The 17,888-nt window shown below is 37.5% G+C and overlaps 2 protein-coding genes across 11 annotated transcripts in view; one reads left to right on the top strand and one right to left on the bottom strand.

Moving 5' to 3' along the window:
* Positions 1-3,998: 3,998 nt before the first annotated feature.
* Positions 3,999-4,556, top strand: LOC118670907 (40S ribosomal protein S15a-like). The gene has a single exon (XM_036338417.1). It carries the CDS (start codon positions 4,125-4,127, stop codon positions 4,515-4,517), a length of 393 nt encoding a protein of 130 aa, XP_036194310.1. The 5' UTR covers positions 3,999-4,124; the 3' UTR covers positions 4,518-4,556.
* Positions 4,557-5,024: 468 nt separating this feature from the next.
* Positions 5,025-17,888, bottom strand: part of HELQ (helicase, POLQ like) — a 41,746-nt gene continuing 28,882 nt past the window's right edge. For 5 of the 10 annotated variants that reach the window (XM_036338239.1, XM_036338210.1, XM_036338253.1 and 2 more), the window contains 5 exons: positions 17,518-17,616; positions 14,178-14,351; positions 9,569-9,682; positions 7,914-8,048; positions 5,025-5,225 (listed from right to left, as the gene is read on the bottom strand). In XM_036338239.1, coding sequence (XP_036194132.1) covers positions 5,133-5,225; positions 7,914-8,048; positions 9,569-9,682; positions 14,178-14,351; positions 17,518-17,616 — 615 coding nt within the window. In that variant the 3' untranslated portion in view covers positions 5,025-5,132. Of the gene's footprint in view, positions 5,226-7,913; positions 8,049-9,262; positions 9,446-9,505; positions 9,683-14,177; positions 14,352-17,517; positions 17,617-17,888 lie in introns of those variants that run through there. The other 5 variants (XR_004972479.1, XM_036338219.1, XM_036338229.1 and 2 more) reach the window with 5 other exon arrangements.

The raw sequence follows: 17,888 nt of genomic DNA on the forward strand, positions 1-17,888 counted from the left end.
AAACCATTTGCTGCTGCTTTTTTTTGTTTGTTTTTGTTTCTTATTATGGCTTGAAGAGCTCAAATACACAGATGGTGAGGCTGATGGCCATCACTTTGTATACCTCAGCCAGAAGAGAATCTTAATGGCATCCCTCATGTTCTCCCCTCCCCCAAACACCCTTCTCCCTCTTTGTTTCCTGTCCTTTTAGCCTAGTTCATGGTCTTCCTTTTCTCCCAGTTCTTTCTCAAAGCCTCCACCTCCCACTTCCTCTCAGTGCAGATGAGCATTCATCTTCTGTAGCCTGTTTCATTTTGTTACCACCAATGGCTCATGATGGTTCATATATTTATGCTTTATCACTCTTAAATATTCCACCTCTTTTGTTTCATTAGACTAACTACACTGAAACTATTCAGTGGAATGCATTTGAATATTCCCATTGAGCTTTCCAATGGCTTTCACAAATTTCAGCAAAAACGTTGGGTTCCTTCATCATTTCTAGGATGGGCAGTAGCCTATGTTATAACTCTCAAAAAGCTTACAAATTTATACAGAATCAAGCCAGTGTTACTGAACTCTGTACAGAGTAATCTGTTTCCTGTGGATAGTTTCCAATGTTACGTGATAATACAGTAATATATTTTACCACAAAGGAAAATCATGTAGTTTATAGCATTACAATAGCCAGTTCTTTACAATCACATTGCTGTTAGCCTACATTTTCATAGCTTTATAGCATGAAAATACATACTTTGTGCCCATTTAAAATATTTTGTATTTTCAGGAATATGAAATAATCCTTTCAATGGGCATAATACATTTAACTTAGATTACTCATATGCTAAGATTCAGAAAGGATCCTCCAGAATGTTAATTTTCCCATTGTGTCCCATGCTATTGTCGGATGTAATAGGTTCCTGTTGCTGCTGTAACAAATTGCCACAAACTTCAGTGGCATAAAACAATGCACATTTATTACTTTATAGTTCTGGAGGTCAGAAGTCTCGCAAGGGTCGCAATGAACTAACAACAGGTGTCGGAACTGAATTCCTTTATGGAGGCTCAGAAGAGAATCTTGCCCTTTCCAGTTCCTAGAGGAGGCCTGCATTCCTTGGCTTAAGCCCCGTTTCTATCTTCGAAGTCAGCAATGGCTGGTTGAGCCTCACAGTGGAAATGACGGATAACTCAATGAATGGAGTTGGAACAATCGGCTACCTCACGTTTTAGAAATATATTTAGCTGAATGTCTACCTATCTCCTTAAACCAAATTAAATGTTAGATAAATGAAAAGATATGAATGTGGAACTTTTTAAAAAGACATATATTTTATTGATTTTTCACAGAGAGGAAGGGAGAGGGCTAGAGAGCCTGAAACATCAATGAGAGAGAAACATTGATCAGCTGCCTCCTACACGCCCCCCACTGGGGACGTGCCCGCAACCAAGGTACATGCCCTTGACCAGAATTGAACCCAGGACCCTTGAGTCCACAGGCCGACGCTCTATCCACTGAGCCAAACCGGTTCTGGCTGAGTGTGGAACTTTTGATGGTGTCAGCTGACTGCACTGAAGCATCAGTATCTTCAGTTCTTTCATATCAGTCCTATTGCTGCTGGGGTTTGGAATGTGGCCATGAAACAGTCCTTTTTGTTTAAGCCAGGTATCCTTGGGTTTATATCACTTCAAACTGAAAAGCCATGGTTATTATATAGTAAATTCTCAAATGTATTTAAGTATATTTTTTATTCTCCCCTCTGTTCCCACTGACCTACTGTTTCTTCTTCTCTAGAGCTGAACTGTTTTAATTGCTTTACATTTTAAAATCTTTTAGGGCTAATTCCCCATCCATTATACATGACAGCCTTTTAGTTAAATTGACCTACAGAAACACTGATCAGGGGCCATGGAGATTGTCCTGGACTACAGATATAGGCATTCTAGTTTCTGTAAAGGTGCCCTCCTCACCAACCTTGCCATCTCTAATCTTAAATTAATAAATTGAATTGGGATTATTAGTAAGTCTCTTATAAATTGGTTAGCAAGAATCAGGGCTCACTTACAGTCTTACTTACTTGGGCAACCCTGGTAATTCGGAGTTTCTAGATTTAAAACAGAAGTATGAACGATGCTAAAGTCTTTTTAGCTGGAACAAATGGACTATGTGCAGTGAAGCCCATAAGACATTAGGATACCATATTTTGATTCATATGAAGGAGCAGGGTATAAATGAGATGTAATATTGGGGGTAAAATCCAGGGCAGGTGAAAAGAACACTTAGAAGGGATAAAATAGGCAAATTCTACCAAGACAATCTATACAAATAAAAGGGTAATATGCTAATTAGACCAGGCATCTTCCGGACAATCTTCCAGATGTCCTTCTGGACAAAGCCACGGTGGCGGGGCCAAGGCAGAGGCAGTTAGGGGCGATCAGGCCAGCAGGGGAGCAGTTAGGGGCATCAGGCAGGCAGGCAGAGTGGTTAGGGGCAATCAGGCAGGTGAGCGGTAAGGAGCCAGCAGTCCCGGATTGCGAGAGGGATGTCCGACTGCCAGTTTTGGACATCCCCCAAGGGGTCCCAGATTGGAGAGGGTGCAGGCCAGGCTGAGGGACACCCTCCCCCCTGCATGAATTTTGTGCTCTGGGCCTCTAGTATTGTATAATGGTTAAACGCACAGACTTTAGGTTGGGACTGCCTGGGTCTGAATCCCTGCCCTATAACTAACTAGTACATGTCCCTGGGGCAGTTACTTTACTCTATGTCTCAGTTTACTTTATTTATTTATTTTTTTATACATTTTATTGATTTTTTTACAGAGAGGAAGGGAGAGAGATAGAGAGTTAGAAACATCGATGAGAGAGAAACATCGATCAGCCGCCTCCTGCACATCTCCTACTGGGGATGTGCCCGTAACCCAGGTACATGCCCTTGACCAGAATCGAACCTGGGACCTTTCAGTCCGCAGGCCGACGCTCTATCCACTGAGCCAAACCAGTTTCGGCTCAGTTTACTTTAAATGGGGATAATAATAGTATCTGTCTTATAGTGTTGTTGTAAGGATTAAATTAGTTACATAAAGCACTTATAACAGTGCCTCGCACACAGAAATTAGTAGGTAAATAACTGCTACATTATAATGGTCTAAAATGGTAGTTAAGCAAAAAGAACTTAGGCTGGGAATTTATTTTCAAAGTTTCCAATGGATCTCTCAGACAGGTAAGAGTTTAACTAAGCCAGTTCAGTATTAATACATGTTGCTAGTTATTACCCCTTTTTTCACTGTAGATAACTAGCCATCTACATTTGAGCTATAAATCTGAAAAGGGAAAAGGGAAAGGCAATACTGAAGGTATGTTTGAAGAGAATTTTTAAATTGTTCACTTGGGTAGTATTAATTTTTCACAGAAGTTCCTACTTTCTCCAGTGAATTTCGGTAGGTGCTGTGTGCCATACAAAGATAATAAAAACAGTCCCAGCTTTCTAGCATATTTGAAACTAATGGCATTAAAACGAGACATGGGTGAGTTTTTGCTGAGGGTCACACTGAGCTGTGAGCTGCCTCAGGGTGTTTTTTAGGAGTCAGCAACGTGGCAGAAGACATCAAGACAAAAATCAAGAATTCTGACTGCTCCTTTTGACAGCTGCTTCCCTAACCAGAAGCAGGCCGGGAACTATCGGCAGAACTACTCGGACTTCCGCCCCTGTGAGAAGGCAATGACCGCTAACGGGGGGTGGGGGGTGGGGGGTGGGGGTGATGTCTCTGTTTGCGAATGGTCCACATCCTGGGTGGAAGCTCTGTTTGTTTACATTTCTGTATCCCTGTGTTTGTTGCCAATCTGAGTAAGTCACAAGGCTCTGTGTTGTCTATTTTATTTTATAACTTTCTTCCCAACTATTAAAATCAAAGAAACTCTTAGAAAAACAAAAAATGAGCAGAAGGCACATTTCCTGGGAAGATCTGAACTGGCCCCCACCCTGATACTCCTCTGTCCTCACCTTTCTCCCAGGATAGTGAAGGGGAACCTGGGTACATCCCACCCTAGGATCCTGAATCATAGGTTAACTAATAATAAATACTTGCTGGAAAAGCGTTAAAAAAAATACATGGTGCTTTTTTCCCCCGCCATTGATCCGTGCCGCCATAATGGTGCGCATGAATGTCCTGGCTGATGCTCTGAAGAATATCAACAATGCCGAAAAGAGAGGCAAGCGCCAGGTTCTCATCAGGCCGTGCTCCAAAGTTATTGTCTGGTTTCTGACTGTGATGATGAAGCATGGTTACATTGGCGAATTTGAAATTATTGATGCCCATAGAGCTGGGAAAATTGTTGTGAACCTCACAGGCAGGTTGAACAAGTGTGGAGTAACCGGCCCCAGATTTGATGTGCAGCTCAAAGACCTAGAAAAATGGCAGAACAACTTGCTTCCGTCCCATCAGTTTGGTTTCATTGTACTGACAACCTCAGTGGGCATCATGGACCATGAAGAAGCAAGACAAAAACACACAGGAGGGAAAATCCTGGGATTCTTTTTCTAGGGATGTAATACATATGTGGAAATAAAATGCCTCAAAGGACAAAAAAAAAATAAAAATACATGGGCATTAATGAGAGATTCACAATACTTACAGGAAGGGAAGAGCCCATGTATGGGGTGGGGATGAGAATAAACTTGAACAATTTTATAGCGAAGACAGTATTTGAGCATTTTTAGTTTATACTTGAAGTATACAGTACATTTTAAAGATAATTTTCTATGCACTGGAAATGGAATAAAACAGTTAGGAAATGAAGGGTTTGGAAATCGCAGAGAAAATTCTGGTATTTCAAATAGTCCAGTTTGATGAAAGAAATGGATAAGAGAATGATGAACGATCTGGCTACAAAGGTAGGCTGCAGCAATGTTGAGGAAGTTGATTTCATTTCTGAGCACAGAAATAATGTGTAAGTATTGAATAAGATGGGTTATTACTAGAAAGGTTATTGTAATTATGGGTGAGAGATATATCCAAACATCATCCATAGTTCTGAATATACTTAAAATGTATCTTTTCATGTATAAATACTAAGGAATCTTTAATAAAACATATATACAAGAAATAATTCAAAAAAAGAGAAGTCATTCATATTTGACAATGCTCATCAGACACACTTCATGCCTTTTCAACAGGAGGGAAATCAGCAGGTAATCTCAATAGCTCTTCTACTTCTTCTTGCAAAGCCTCTGCTTTTTCATGCAACAGCATCTACAATAAAAACATCAGGACATGAGACCAAAATATTCAATGCTAGAGAAATGCTACCATTTTTACTACCTGAATCCTTACACATCAGCAATCTAGACATTAAAACTAATAAGAGATGGAAAAATGGCCACTTAAGAAAAAGTGATTATAGTAAGTGAAGCTGAAGCATTTAGTTAAAGCCATTTTAGCTGATTGCTCCATTTGGTATGCCAAAAATAAAGGAGCTCTAAAACATGATTTGTTTTATTGGAGACTCAGCCACTTAAAAATTAACTTTTAATCTATAAAATCTAAGACAATTTTACAAAAATTTAATTAGCTCTTGAAAATGTTATCCTTCATATATGCATTTTATTACTCCTCAAAATTTAGTATGCTATCTTTTAAAAACCTATAACTTTTTCAAAGAAAAATTTTATTCAAGTTCCTAAAATTAATAGTTAACCCCTTGAGTGCCGGGAAGCGCAATCGCGCTCCTCCCGTCTTTCGCCAAAATGCCGGGAGCGCTATCAAAGCTTTGAAATGGCGTCCAGTTCTAAGTCTGCTTTTATTAGTGATGATGATATTGTTAAATATGTCAATGTAGTAAAGGTTTCCTTAAGTTTTTGAATATGTAACTTCATTTACTTGCGATTCATAATTTTTTTCCTAAACTGCTGTAAAATCAGCAAAAATGCCTTGGCAATTTTAGCACAGTTCCTAGGATATTGGTTGGCACTCAAAGGGTTAATTTTGAAAGAAACATAATGAGAAAAGAAAGCATTTCTAAACATGGAGCATAGTAGACATAAATGAATATTTAACAAGTAATGACTCTTTCTTTTAGAAACCAGAAGTAAAATGTCGGTATCTGTTTTAGCTGGCTTCTGTGTATATTGTAGTGAAGTATTTGCACTACTTCTGTTACAAAGTATTATAATAAAAAGTTTAGCAAAATCACAGAGGGGAAAAAAAGTCATATGATGCAAAGTGAAAGTGAAAAACCCACTCCCTACCAATTTGACACACCCATAGCATTACATAGCATTATATATATAAAAAAGACTAAAACGTAATTAGGTAAGCTTTCCAGCAGCTGAGGTAAGGGTGACCATGTGAAATGAATCTCCCAACACATCCTCTAAAAACTATACAGATCAACAAGTAAACCACACAAAACTCTTGTGTCAGCATTACTAGAACGCAGAGAACACCGTCAGCTTCAAATTACCTATGGTTAAAAAAATCCACCAGTTATCAAAAAAATTGCATAATCTCAATATAATCCTAACTAGTTTCCTCATTTCCATCCTTGCTCTCCTATTTGCAACCTCTGACCTACTCCTCTGCTCAAAATCCTGCAAGGAGTATCTATTTTTCTCTTTCAAACTGTCTGGAAAGTGAAAGAAGTGGCGGGAACCAGAGCATGTATCTTAGTTCATAAGGTGGAAGCCATGTATTGAGAATGAGACAGAAGTAGGATCCCTGGATACAATACTGATTCCCACAAGAGCTATAAATTGCTTGTGCTTGAATTTGTCTAATAAACTTTTAAAGTTTAAAGTAACTTCTTTTGGCCATTGTTACTACAGCTCCATTTGTATCCCCAATGATATACAGTCTAACTCCACGGTCCTGGCTCTACTACTTACTTAGCTATACTTCCTTGGGTAAATAACTTAATTTCTTCAAATCTCATTTATTTATTCAAATACATATTAAACGCCTACTCTAGGTTGAGTACTGTGCTAGCTGCCATTGCAATGGAAATGACTATAACTCCATCCCTGCCAATCCCAAGAACTTCTAATCTAATGGAACAAGGTCAGTTTTAGTGCCGTCAAATTGAAGGTAACACCATCTCTGTACACCTCACAGGACTATTGTAAAGATCAAAGAAAGTAATATAAACAATGTGAGCACCATTAAAAAAAAGTAAGATGGAAATTAACTTTTAGCTCATTCTGATCTGTATATGATCATATTGTAACAATGACGTTTTCTAAAAAAGCCAAGCAATTTCAGGCTACAAGAATGGAACTATAGTTAAAATCAGGAGGGGAAAAACCCAAATTGCTGTGGAATGGCTTTACCCACATTGAACTGGAGGATAATGATACATATGATTGCATCAGGCAAAGGGCAACTAGGACAATAGATTATTTAATGCAAATGAAAGAAACAGAAAAGAGAAACCCTTGTTAGCAGTGAGAACTGTTTTTCAATATGTGAAACACTAATAAAGGAATAGAATAGTTCCAGATGGTAGTATTACAATGCAACGGTCAACATTTTAAGAAGACAAAATTGAGCCTCATTATAATGGGATGCTTTTTGTTATACTAAGAGTGACCAAAAATAGAACTACGTGAATTTTGAGGTTGTAAGCGCTTGTCAATGAAGGTATTCAAAGGTGGGAAGACCAGATGTTGAGAGTGCTGAGGAAAGGACTTCTGCGAAAAGGTTGTAAGGAGGCCAAATTCAATGAGTTCTAGGCTTCCTTATACTTCAGTGAACTCTTGAAACTGTTTTTAGAAAGTCATTTTTCTCTTTATAGCAAGTCTTGTATCATAACAAATGCACTATTTTTACCCACATATTATGAATTTATACTTTTGTGTCTATTGTTAAATGTGTTTTTTTTCATGTCTCAGATATAAGGCGATAACACCACAAAACATTATAAAGGTTAAAAAATGGTTTGCTTACCTTTGCTGATGAAACAATTTGCTTGGCCTGGCGTCTTGATAAATGATCAATTGTCTTTATTAGCACTTCAGGATTTGCATTAGCTAAGTGTGCTAGACTTTTATAACCTGCATTGTATAACTGTTTTGCCCGACCCTGAAAAATATTCCAAAAATCAGTAGGCTCAGAATTTGGGATTTAGAAAAAATAATTAAATGTCTTGTTGAAAAAAAATTTCACATGATATATATATATCCGATCTAATAAAAGGGTAATATGCAAATTGACCATCACTCCAACACACAAGATGGCTGCCCCCATGTGGACACAAGATGGCTGGCAGAGGAGGGCAGTTGTGGGCAATCAGGCCAGCAGGGGAGGGCAGTTGGGAGGGCCCAGGGCTGCAGTGGATGGCAGTTGGGGGGGGGGGGGACCAGGCCCTCAGGAAAGGGCAGTTTGGAGGGACCCATGCCTGCAGGGGAGGGCAGTTGGGAGTGACCAGGTCTGCAGGGGAGGACAGTTAGGGGTGACCAGGCTGGCAGGGGAGGGCAGTTAGGGGCAATCAAGCTGGCAGGGGAGCAGTTAGGCATTGATCAGGCTGGCAGGGGAGTGATTAGGGGGTGATCAGGCTGGCAGGCAGAAGTGGTTAGGGGCAATCAGGCAGGCAGGCAGGCGAGTGGTTGGGAGCCAGCAGACTGGGATTGGGCCTAAACAGGCAGTCGGACATCCCTCGAGGAGTCCCAGATTGGAGAGGGTGCAGGCTTGGCTGAGGGACACACACCTCCATGCACGAATTTTGTGCACCAGGCCTCTAATATGTATGTATGTGATATATATATATATATATATATATATATATATATATATGTAAAATATACTAAAATAAATAAAGTAAGAATGAAGAGATAACATATCAGAATCCAGAGGAATTTTGTACTGAATTTTGTATTGTATTAAAAGATGTATTTGAATGGTTCCAATGTGACTGCAAGATAGCCTTCTGTGCAGTGTAAGTCATCTGATATGTGTTGCAATGAGCAATGAGAAATACATTATGGCACTTAGGCTAGGGGCATTATTTCAGACACCAATCAAAATATTCTAGTCTAATATACTTAAAATGTTCTTGCCACCTACTTGGGGGACTACAGAGTAGTAGTGTGGTGTGGTGTGGGATGGGGTGTGGAGTGGTGTGGTGTGTGTGTGTGTGTGTGTGTTCCCAAGTTCTCTAATTCGAGAACTGAATAACAGAGAATAAACTTAAATTAAGGGTTGGTCAAAACAGAAAGCTGAAAAACCAGCTGAGAATACTTTCTTCTCACTCTCTTCAAAACCGTGAGTAAGCCTTGTTAGCACCGAGTCACCACTACCTTAAATAAGCACGGAGTCTAAACCGACAGAAGGTAATTCTCCACTGGAGTGGAGGAAGGAAGATGCTAAGGATGAGCACACGTATACTTGGAGAGTGTCATCTTATCCCTTATGTTATTTTTTTTTCTCACAGTTGTGCTTCTGAATTAATGGGATTTCTAGGAAGCCACAGCAGCAATTTACTTTGAAAAAAGAAAACAGAAAAAAAAAAAGACTGCCATAAGGATGTTGTTGTCACTTACCCTGTGACAAGACTTTGCAGTTAGTTGAAATCATCTCAACTGGGAAACTGGGAAGCTACTAACCTCTAAAACTCCAGTCACTTCCATGAGAGGGATTAGTTCTGCCTTTACACAGTAGGTCAGTTTCTTGGTAAGTTCTACCAAAAGGGCTTTATAAACCCAAAACTCCTCAAGTTCCTGCAGAACACAAAGAAATATACAGAATTTAAATCTAGTCAGTCATTTCGAGGAGAACCAAGATGGCGGCATAGGTTAACGCTGGAGTTTGCTGCCTTGAACAACTACTTCAAAAGTGAAACTAAAAAACAGAACGGACATCACCCAGAACCACAGGAACGCTGGCTGAGTGGAAGTCCTACAACTAGGAGGAAAGAGAAACGCATACGGACACTCAGAGGAGGCGCAGTGCTGAAGTCAAATTCTGAGGTGCGGAGTGCACGGGAGCGGGCTGGCGGCGGAGGGCGCGGTTGGCATTTTCAATCGGGAGGGAGTCGCAGACTCTGAGCTCCAGATCCGGGCGAGTCTTTAGGGACCCAGACTCAAACGGGAGAAGCGGGACTGTCTGGCTTCGGTCAGAGCGAGTGCAGCTTTCTCTCCGAGCTTTGCAGCGGGTGCTGGGACTCAGAGAGTCAGAGCTCCTGGGGACAGGACTGAGAACCGCCATAACTGCTCTCTCCAGCCCACCCTGTTGATCCTGTGCGACCCGCCCTGCCCAAGCCCTGCACAGAGGCATTTGCCGGATAGCCTCAGGCAAACGCCAGATTAGCACCTCCCTAGAGGACAGAAGTTCTCTCACTGCAGACACAGCTGATTCTCATAGCCACTTGGCCTGAAGGTCAAACCCTCCCTGGTATTAACTACAACAATCAAGGTTTAACTATAAGACTGCGCACAAAGACCACTAGGGGGTGCACCAAGGAAGCATAACAAAATGCGGAGACAAAGAAACAGGACAAAATTGTCAATGGAAGATATAGAGTTCAGAACCACACTTTTAAGGTCTCTCAAGAGCTGTTTAGAAGCCGCCGATAAACTTAATGAGATCTACAAGAAAACTAATGAGACCCTCGATGTTATATTAGGGAGCCAACTAGAAATTAAGCATACACGGACTGAAATAACGAATATTATACAGACTCCCGACAGCAGACCAGAGGAGCGCAAGGATCAAGTCAATGATTTGAAATGCGAGGAAGCAAAAAACACCCAACCGGAAAAGCAAAATGAAAAAAGAATCCAAAGATGCGAGGATAGTGTAAGGAGCCTCTGGGACAGCTTCAAGCGTACCACAATCAGAATTATAGGGGTGCCAGAAGATGAGAGAGAGCAAGATATTGAAAACCTATTTGAAGAAATAATGACAGAAAACTTCCCCCACCTGGTGAAAGAAATGGACTTACAGGTCCAAGAAGCGCGGAGAACCCCAAACAAAAGGAATCCAAAGAGGACCACACCAAGACACATCATAATTAAAATGCCAAGAGCAAAAGACAAAGAGAGAATCTTAAAAACAGCAAGAGAAAGAAACTCAGTTACCTACAAGGGAATACCCATCTGACTGTCAGCTGATTTCTCAACAGAAACTTTGCAGGCCAGAAGGGAGTGGCAAGAAATATTCAAAGTGATGAATACCAAGAACCTACAACCAAGATTACTTTATCCAGCAAAGCTATCATTCAGAATTGAAGGTCAGATAAAGAGCTTCACAGATAAGGAAAAGCTAAAGGAGTTCATCACCACCAAACCAGGATTATATGAAATGCTGAAAGGTATCCTTTAAGAAGAGGAAGAAGAAGAAAAAGGTAAAGATACAAATTATGAACAACAAATATGCATCTATCAACAAGTGAATCTAAGAATCAAGTGAATAAATAATCTGATGAACAGAATGAACTGGTGATTATAATAGAATCAGGGACATAGAAAGGGAATGGACTGACCATTCTTCGGGGGGAAAGGGGTGTGGGAGATGTGGGAAGAGACTGGACAAAAATCGTGCACCTATGGATGAGGACAGTGGGTGGGGAGTGAGGGCGGAGGGTGGGGCGGGAACTGGGAGGAGGGGAGTTATGGGGGGGAAAAAAGAGGAACAAATGTAATAATCTGAACAATAAAGATTTAATTAAAAAAAATAATAAATCTAGTCAGTCATTTCAAAGTTTAGTTTGCATGGTAGGGGGCTCAGAAAGGACATTCCCTTATGTAAGCTCTGGAACTTGGGTTAAGCCAGAAGTGAACAATAATTCCAAGCAAAATTATTATGAGGATGAATGGCAGAGACTGACAAATTTGACGAAGTGGTTTCGGGATGAGGAAACAATTGAAAAATAAGTCAACAAAAAGAATTCTATTCATTTTTATCAAAATACCAGAAAGTGAATATATAGTTTTTCTTTCCCAGATGACTGAAAACAACTCCTATTTGTGGGAATTTATCCTAAAGACAAAATATTAACTGTGGAAGGATTCAAATGCAAGACAATGCGCAGTGCAACAATATTTAAAACAATAAAAATATTGGAAACCATAAGTCAAAAACTGTTAAAAGAGGATGGGTAAAAGGGTATTCATTATATTATTTTGTCTTCTTGCACTAGTATATATGCTTGAGATGTTCTACAATAGTTTCTTTTTTTTAAGCCTCTAACCTTTTGTGAGAATGTGTGATGCATGGAACAGCTTTAGTTAGCCACTTTGTGACCACTAGGAAAGTAATTAATGCACTAAAGATGGAAGAGTAAAAAGAAGAGAAGGTAACCTTGAATAAAACTACTCAAGCAATCACCCTGGAATTGCCTTAGCTCTAGCTTTCATGTTACTGAAGACAGTCTTTTTTCTATTGTTTAATCTTTTATGGGGTTTTCTGTTACTTGTAATTAAAAGCCATCATGCCCAGCTAGCATGGCTCAGTGGTTGAGCATCGACCTATGAACCAGGAGGACACAGCTCAATTCCCAGTCAGGACACATGCCCGGGTTGCTGGCTCAAACCACAGTTGGGGTGTGCAGGAGTCAGGCAATCAATGATTCTCATCATTGATGTTTCTATTTCTCTCTCCCTCCCTTCCTCTCTGCAATCAATAAAAATATTTTTTAAAAAATAAAAGCCATCTTAATTAAAACAATTAGTGTCCTATTTTATACGACTTACATAACTAGTTAAAGAGGAAAAAACATTTTAAAATATTAAAAATACATTCATGAAAGCACAAGTTGTCAGGTAGACTTTTTTTCTAGGCTCAACCATCAAATTATAGTAGCTATTTTTCAATTTCAACATATTCTTTTACTTGAACAAATCAACAAGGCTGAAGCCTGTATAGTCCCAATTAAAACAAAGGGATTGAATATTAGGAAAAGCATCCTTAAACACAAAGAACAACAAATACAGAAAACTTAAATAACAACTAGCTTCTTATTACTCATAATTTTTGTCTACTGCTTAGCTAGCATGTGATTAGGGAATGTAAGCTGGCATTAAAAAGATCAGTATACATAGAAGATATTTAGAAAGATAAATTTACTAAAATAGTTATCATTTAATCCAAAGTCAAGTATTTTAGATTATTTACTCCTTAGTACATATGACAGAATTAACTGCCATACACACATACAGAATATGGAGATTTAAGATAGGGAAAATGAAGTTGATTTTAAGTTTAAAAATAGAACTTATGGGGGGAAATTTTTAAAAAATATATATTTTATTGATTTTTTACAGAGAGGAAGGGAGAGAGATAGAGAGTTAGAAACATCGATGAGAGAGAAACATCAATCAGCTGCCTCCTGCACATCTCCTACTGGGGATGTTCCCGCAACCCAGGTACATGCCCTTGACCGGAATCGAACCTGGGACCTTTCAATCTGCAGGCTGACGCTCTATCCACTGAGCCAAACCGGTTTCGGCGAGGGGGGAAAATTTTTTAAAAATTGAGTACAGAAACAAATATGAAAAGGATATTCTGCTATTCAATAATAAAAAATTTAAATGCAGCAAAAATGACATATTATAAATTTGTCAAAAAAATTGTCTGAGTAGAAAAGTCTGGCAAGCTTTGTTGTGTTATTTAAGGAAATTCTGAAAACTTCTTTTAGTAAAATCTTAAATAAACAAATCCATCCTAAATGCACACAGCCAAAATAAAATTTTCTCCTTGAACTACTTTACAAAATGGGCATTTGTTGTAGAAACCTAAAGTAGCTGGCTGACACTGGAAGCGAGAATGGTAGATTACTGAGGCAATCTAAGGAACATGGTACTAAGTAGTTCAAAGTAGCTGTCAGATATTGCCAACATGCTAATCAAACATTTCACATGAGTATCACTCATGAGAAGGACACTCAGACAGAATCAACATGAGTGGAGAGATCCATTTTAAGAGTTGATTCCAAACACTTGAAACTATTAACGCTGGTTCTAAAAGTAAGGATAACTATTCTACTTGTTCATTACATACTTCAGTTGATTTTTGTTATTTTTGTATCTTTACTGTAAGTATGTATATAGTATTTCTGTAATGAGCGAATAAAAACAAAAATATATTTTAAGTAAATTCTGACTGCTTTGTAACAGAATAAGTCAATGATAAGAAAATACTAACTGGTTTATGAGTTTGGTAACAGTTAAAATAAGAAGATGCACAAAGCATCTACCATCTATTTAATGGAATTACCTCACAGAAATGTAACACACAACATGAGAAGGTGGCAGCTGCAGTGAGAAGACTCTGTATATATCCTCGAGGCATATTGAATTTTTCAGACACACTCCAAATGCTGGTCTCTTTGAGCAAGGCATAAAGAACAAAAGACAGGTATAGTCTGTTCACTATGTCCTTGTCCACCGTCTAGAAAGACACAATCAAATAAATTAATATACTGAACCTGATAAAAATGTACATTATATTCAAATTGGACAAAAGATAAATTGAATGAAATTGTGCTACAGGAGAGCAAGGGTAAGGATAGAATGATTCATAGAAATAAAACTAAGTTCTAACATATGTAACTTAGATGAATTCAAATTATCATTTTTCCAAGTATAAAAAAATATGCCAAATTGTTTCCAATTTAGTTAAACTTCTTTCTATAGGGAGTGTTGAAGGTTGAGTTGTGTCCTACCAAGAAAAGATATGCTCAGATCTTAACCCTCGGACCTGTGAAGGTGACTTTACTTGGGAACAGGATATTTTCAGATGTAATTAAGGATCTTGAGAGGAAATCATCCTGGATGTACAGTGGGCCCTTTAGTTAAAGCAAATTATAGTAGTTTTTTTTTTTAAGTTCAACATAGAAAACTACTGTCCTGATAGAAGAGAGGACACAGAGTGACACAGACAAGCAGGCCATGTGAAGATGGAGGCAAACATTGGAGGAATGAGTCTACAAGCCAAGGAAAAACCAAGGATTGCCAGCAATCACTGAAAGCTAGGAGACAGGCAAGATGGTTTCTTCCTCAGAGCCTCCAGAAGGAATCAACCCTGCCAGCATCTTAATTACAAACTTCTGGTCCCCTGAACTATGAGAGAATAAACGTCTGTTGTTTTAAGACATCCAGTTTGACTTTGGGTGGTGAACACACAATACAATATACAGATGATGTATAATAGAATTGTACACCTGAAGTCTATATAATGTTATTAACCAATGTCACCCCAATAAATTCAATTTAAAAAGACACCTGCTGTGTGCTAATTTGTGGCAGCAGCCCTAGGAAAATATAGAAAGAGAAGGAACTGGGGAGACCTTTTCATTTCCTGTGGTATGTATAGGTTGTATATATGTGTGAATCAGATTACAAATTAGATAAATGCATTTATTTAGATAAATGTTAATAAGCTTATCTACATTGTAAACTAAGAGTAAGTATTAGATTCTATGGTTTCCACATGGACATGATAAATAAGTAATGTTTCCAAAGCTAAAACACTGAAAGAGAAAAATGCTCTCTGAAGTTGACAATTTCTATTCTGTGTACCTGCTTTTGCCTGTGGCGTCTAGTGACTATTTTTTGTGTGTAGTAAAATCAGAGGGGGGATAAAGGTTGAACTTGAAAGAGAAAAAAAAGGTATAAAATCTAAAATTATATCCTCTACTATAGTAATAGAATGTTTGAGATGAAAACTTAGACTGACATATTAAAGAATATATGAATTAAGATTCTGCATGTTGATACTGGATCAATCACTTAAAAAGCATTAAGCTAAACAACATTATAGTTGAATAAAAGTAGGAAAAGATCATTTTTTAATTTTCCAAATTTGGTGCACCTTCATTATTAAAATAGAGTCAATGTAGATTTTGTTCAAAAGGCATTTTTTAAGTCAAGAGAAATGATAAAATTATATTACAAGGCAAGATAAAATGCTTAGCTCCAATTCTAAGCTATTTTACAAGAAATGTTTAAAGAAAAGGAGGGTGACTTTTTCAATGTGGAGAAATCAATTTAGATTTTAAGTAAAATCATGTTCTCTAGAATTATAAATAATGATACTTTCAAAACATTAAACTAGTAAATAATCCATTTGTAATTAAAATAAATTCACGTCCATACTAGTTTAAATATGCAATTATCAATTGAATAAACATTTATTGACTGTATTTCTTTTCTTTTAATGCATTTTTATTGATTTCAGAGAGGAAGGGAGAGGGGGAGAGAGATAGAAACATCAATAATGAGCTAGAATCATTGATCGACTGCCTCCTGTATGCCCCACACTAGAGATCGAGCCCGTAACCCAGGCATGTGCCCTGGCCGGGAATCAAACCATGACCTCCTGGTTCATAGGTAAACACTCAACCAGTGAACCATACCGGGCATGCTATTGACTATATTTCATAAAATGTAACAAAAATAAATGTTGGTGCAAGTTTAAAAAGGTGTATTATTCTAATAAGATTTTGTATATGTTTATTATTTGGTAATATGTTCCAAATTAACATGAGTTTTAAAATATAATTTTGTTTTTATTTTTATTATACAGTTGGTTATAAAAAATTTGTTTTAAGAAATATTTTTATTCAACATTTTGAAGGTCTAAACAGCAGAACCATTTTTAAGGTAAAAGACTTAATCTAAATGTTGTGACAACATGAATATTGAAGTACTATAATATCTACTGATAATTTCATGATACAACAGTACATGGGACAGTTGCACCATTCAATTCAAATGAGAGTAAACATCATCTTCTGTTTTTCAAAATGAAATCAGTAATATCCATGGAAATTTAAAAGATATAGGAGGGAATAGTAAGTAGATAATTAGGTTTCAATGGAGTTTGGATTATCAAAGAAAATTAAAAATGAATAAAGTGTATATTATGAGGTGGAAAATGATATCAACTTAAGGAATTTTAAAGCATCTTAGCCAAAGAATTATTTCCACTTCTCTTAAAGTTAGTGTATGCATTATACACTTGCTTCATGCTTGTTGACTGAACTTTAAAACCCCCAAATATAAAATATCAAACAAATAATATTCAACCTTTTAGAATGTTTTATGTATGTCAAATATTAGATTGGAAGTTCTTTGAGGACAATGAACAACACAATCAACAAAAACCCTAAACCTGTCCTATCTCAGAATCTCTGATAGCAAGTAGAATGCCTAATCAAAGTTTTAGAAAATATAATTTTCTCTCTTGAATTGAATTTACTTCAGGATTACATAATATCATGAAAACATTATAAATATTTTGTAATGTAAGCAGTAAGTAGCCTATGAAAAATAAATTAATAAGGTTTACCTTTCCCTATGATAATAGCCTTACATGTATGACAGAATATTTTAGAATACAAAGATACAAAAATAGTCTATTACACCACCAACAAATAGTTTTTTTTAAATGCCTAAGTTTCTGCTCCTCAGATGTTTTAAATAATAAAGTGGGAATTTAATTTAGAGAAAAGAAGTGAAACAAAAAGATCAAGTCAACAAGGGAGATGATACAACAGCATTAATTCTGTTAAATGAACTTAGTTATTTAGGAAGGAAAAAAAAGATTATGGTACCTTCTTGATAGCTTGACCTGATACCTTCTTTCCAATATAGTTTTCAGAGACTCCAACAAGAGCAGCCACATTTTGTTCTGCTGGACTGAGCTGATTAAACTACATAAAAAAAATTAGAGTCATTATAAAGGAAAATCTAATTGTACCTTTAAAAAATGCCATTTGAACCAAATCCAGTATTTTCTATGATATCACATTTTCTTGTTTTTAAAGGATATGAAAAAGCAACACATTTTATGTACAAATACTACAAACTTAAAAATATTATTAAAATATAGCATATTTTAAATATATTTTTATTGATTTCAGAGAGGGAGAGAGAGACAGAAACAACAACGATGAGAAAGAATCATGGATCGGCTGCCTCCTGC

This window comes from Myotis myotis, unplaced genomic scaffold (assembly GCF_014108235.1).
Source record: "Myotis myotis isolate mMyoMyo1 unplaced genomic scaffold, mMyoMyo1.p scaffold_m19_p_1, whole genome shotgun sequence".
Lineage (NCBI taxonomy): Eukaryota > Metazoa > Chordata > Mammalia > Chiroptera > Vespertilionidae > Myotis > Myotis myotis.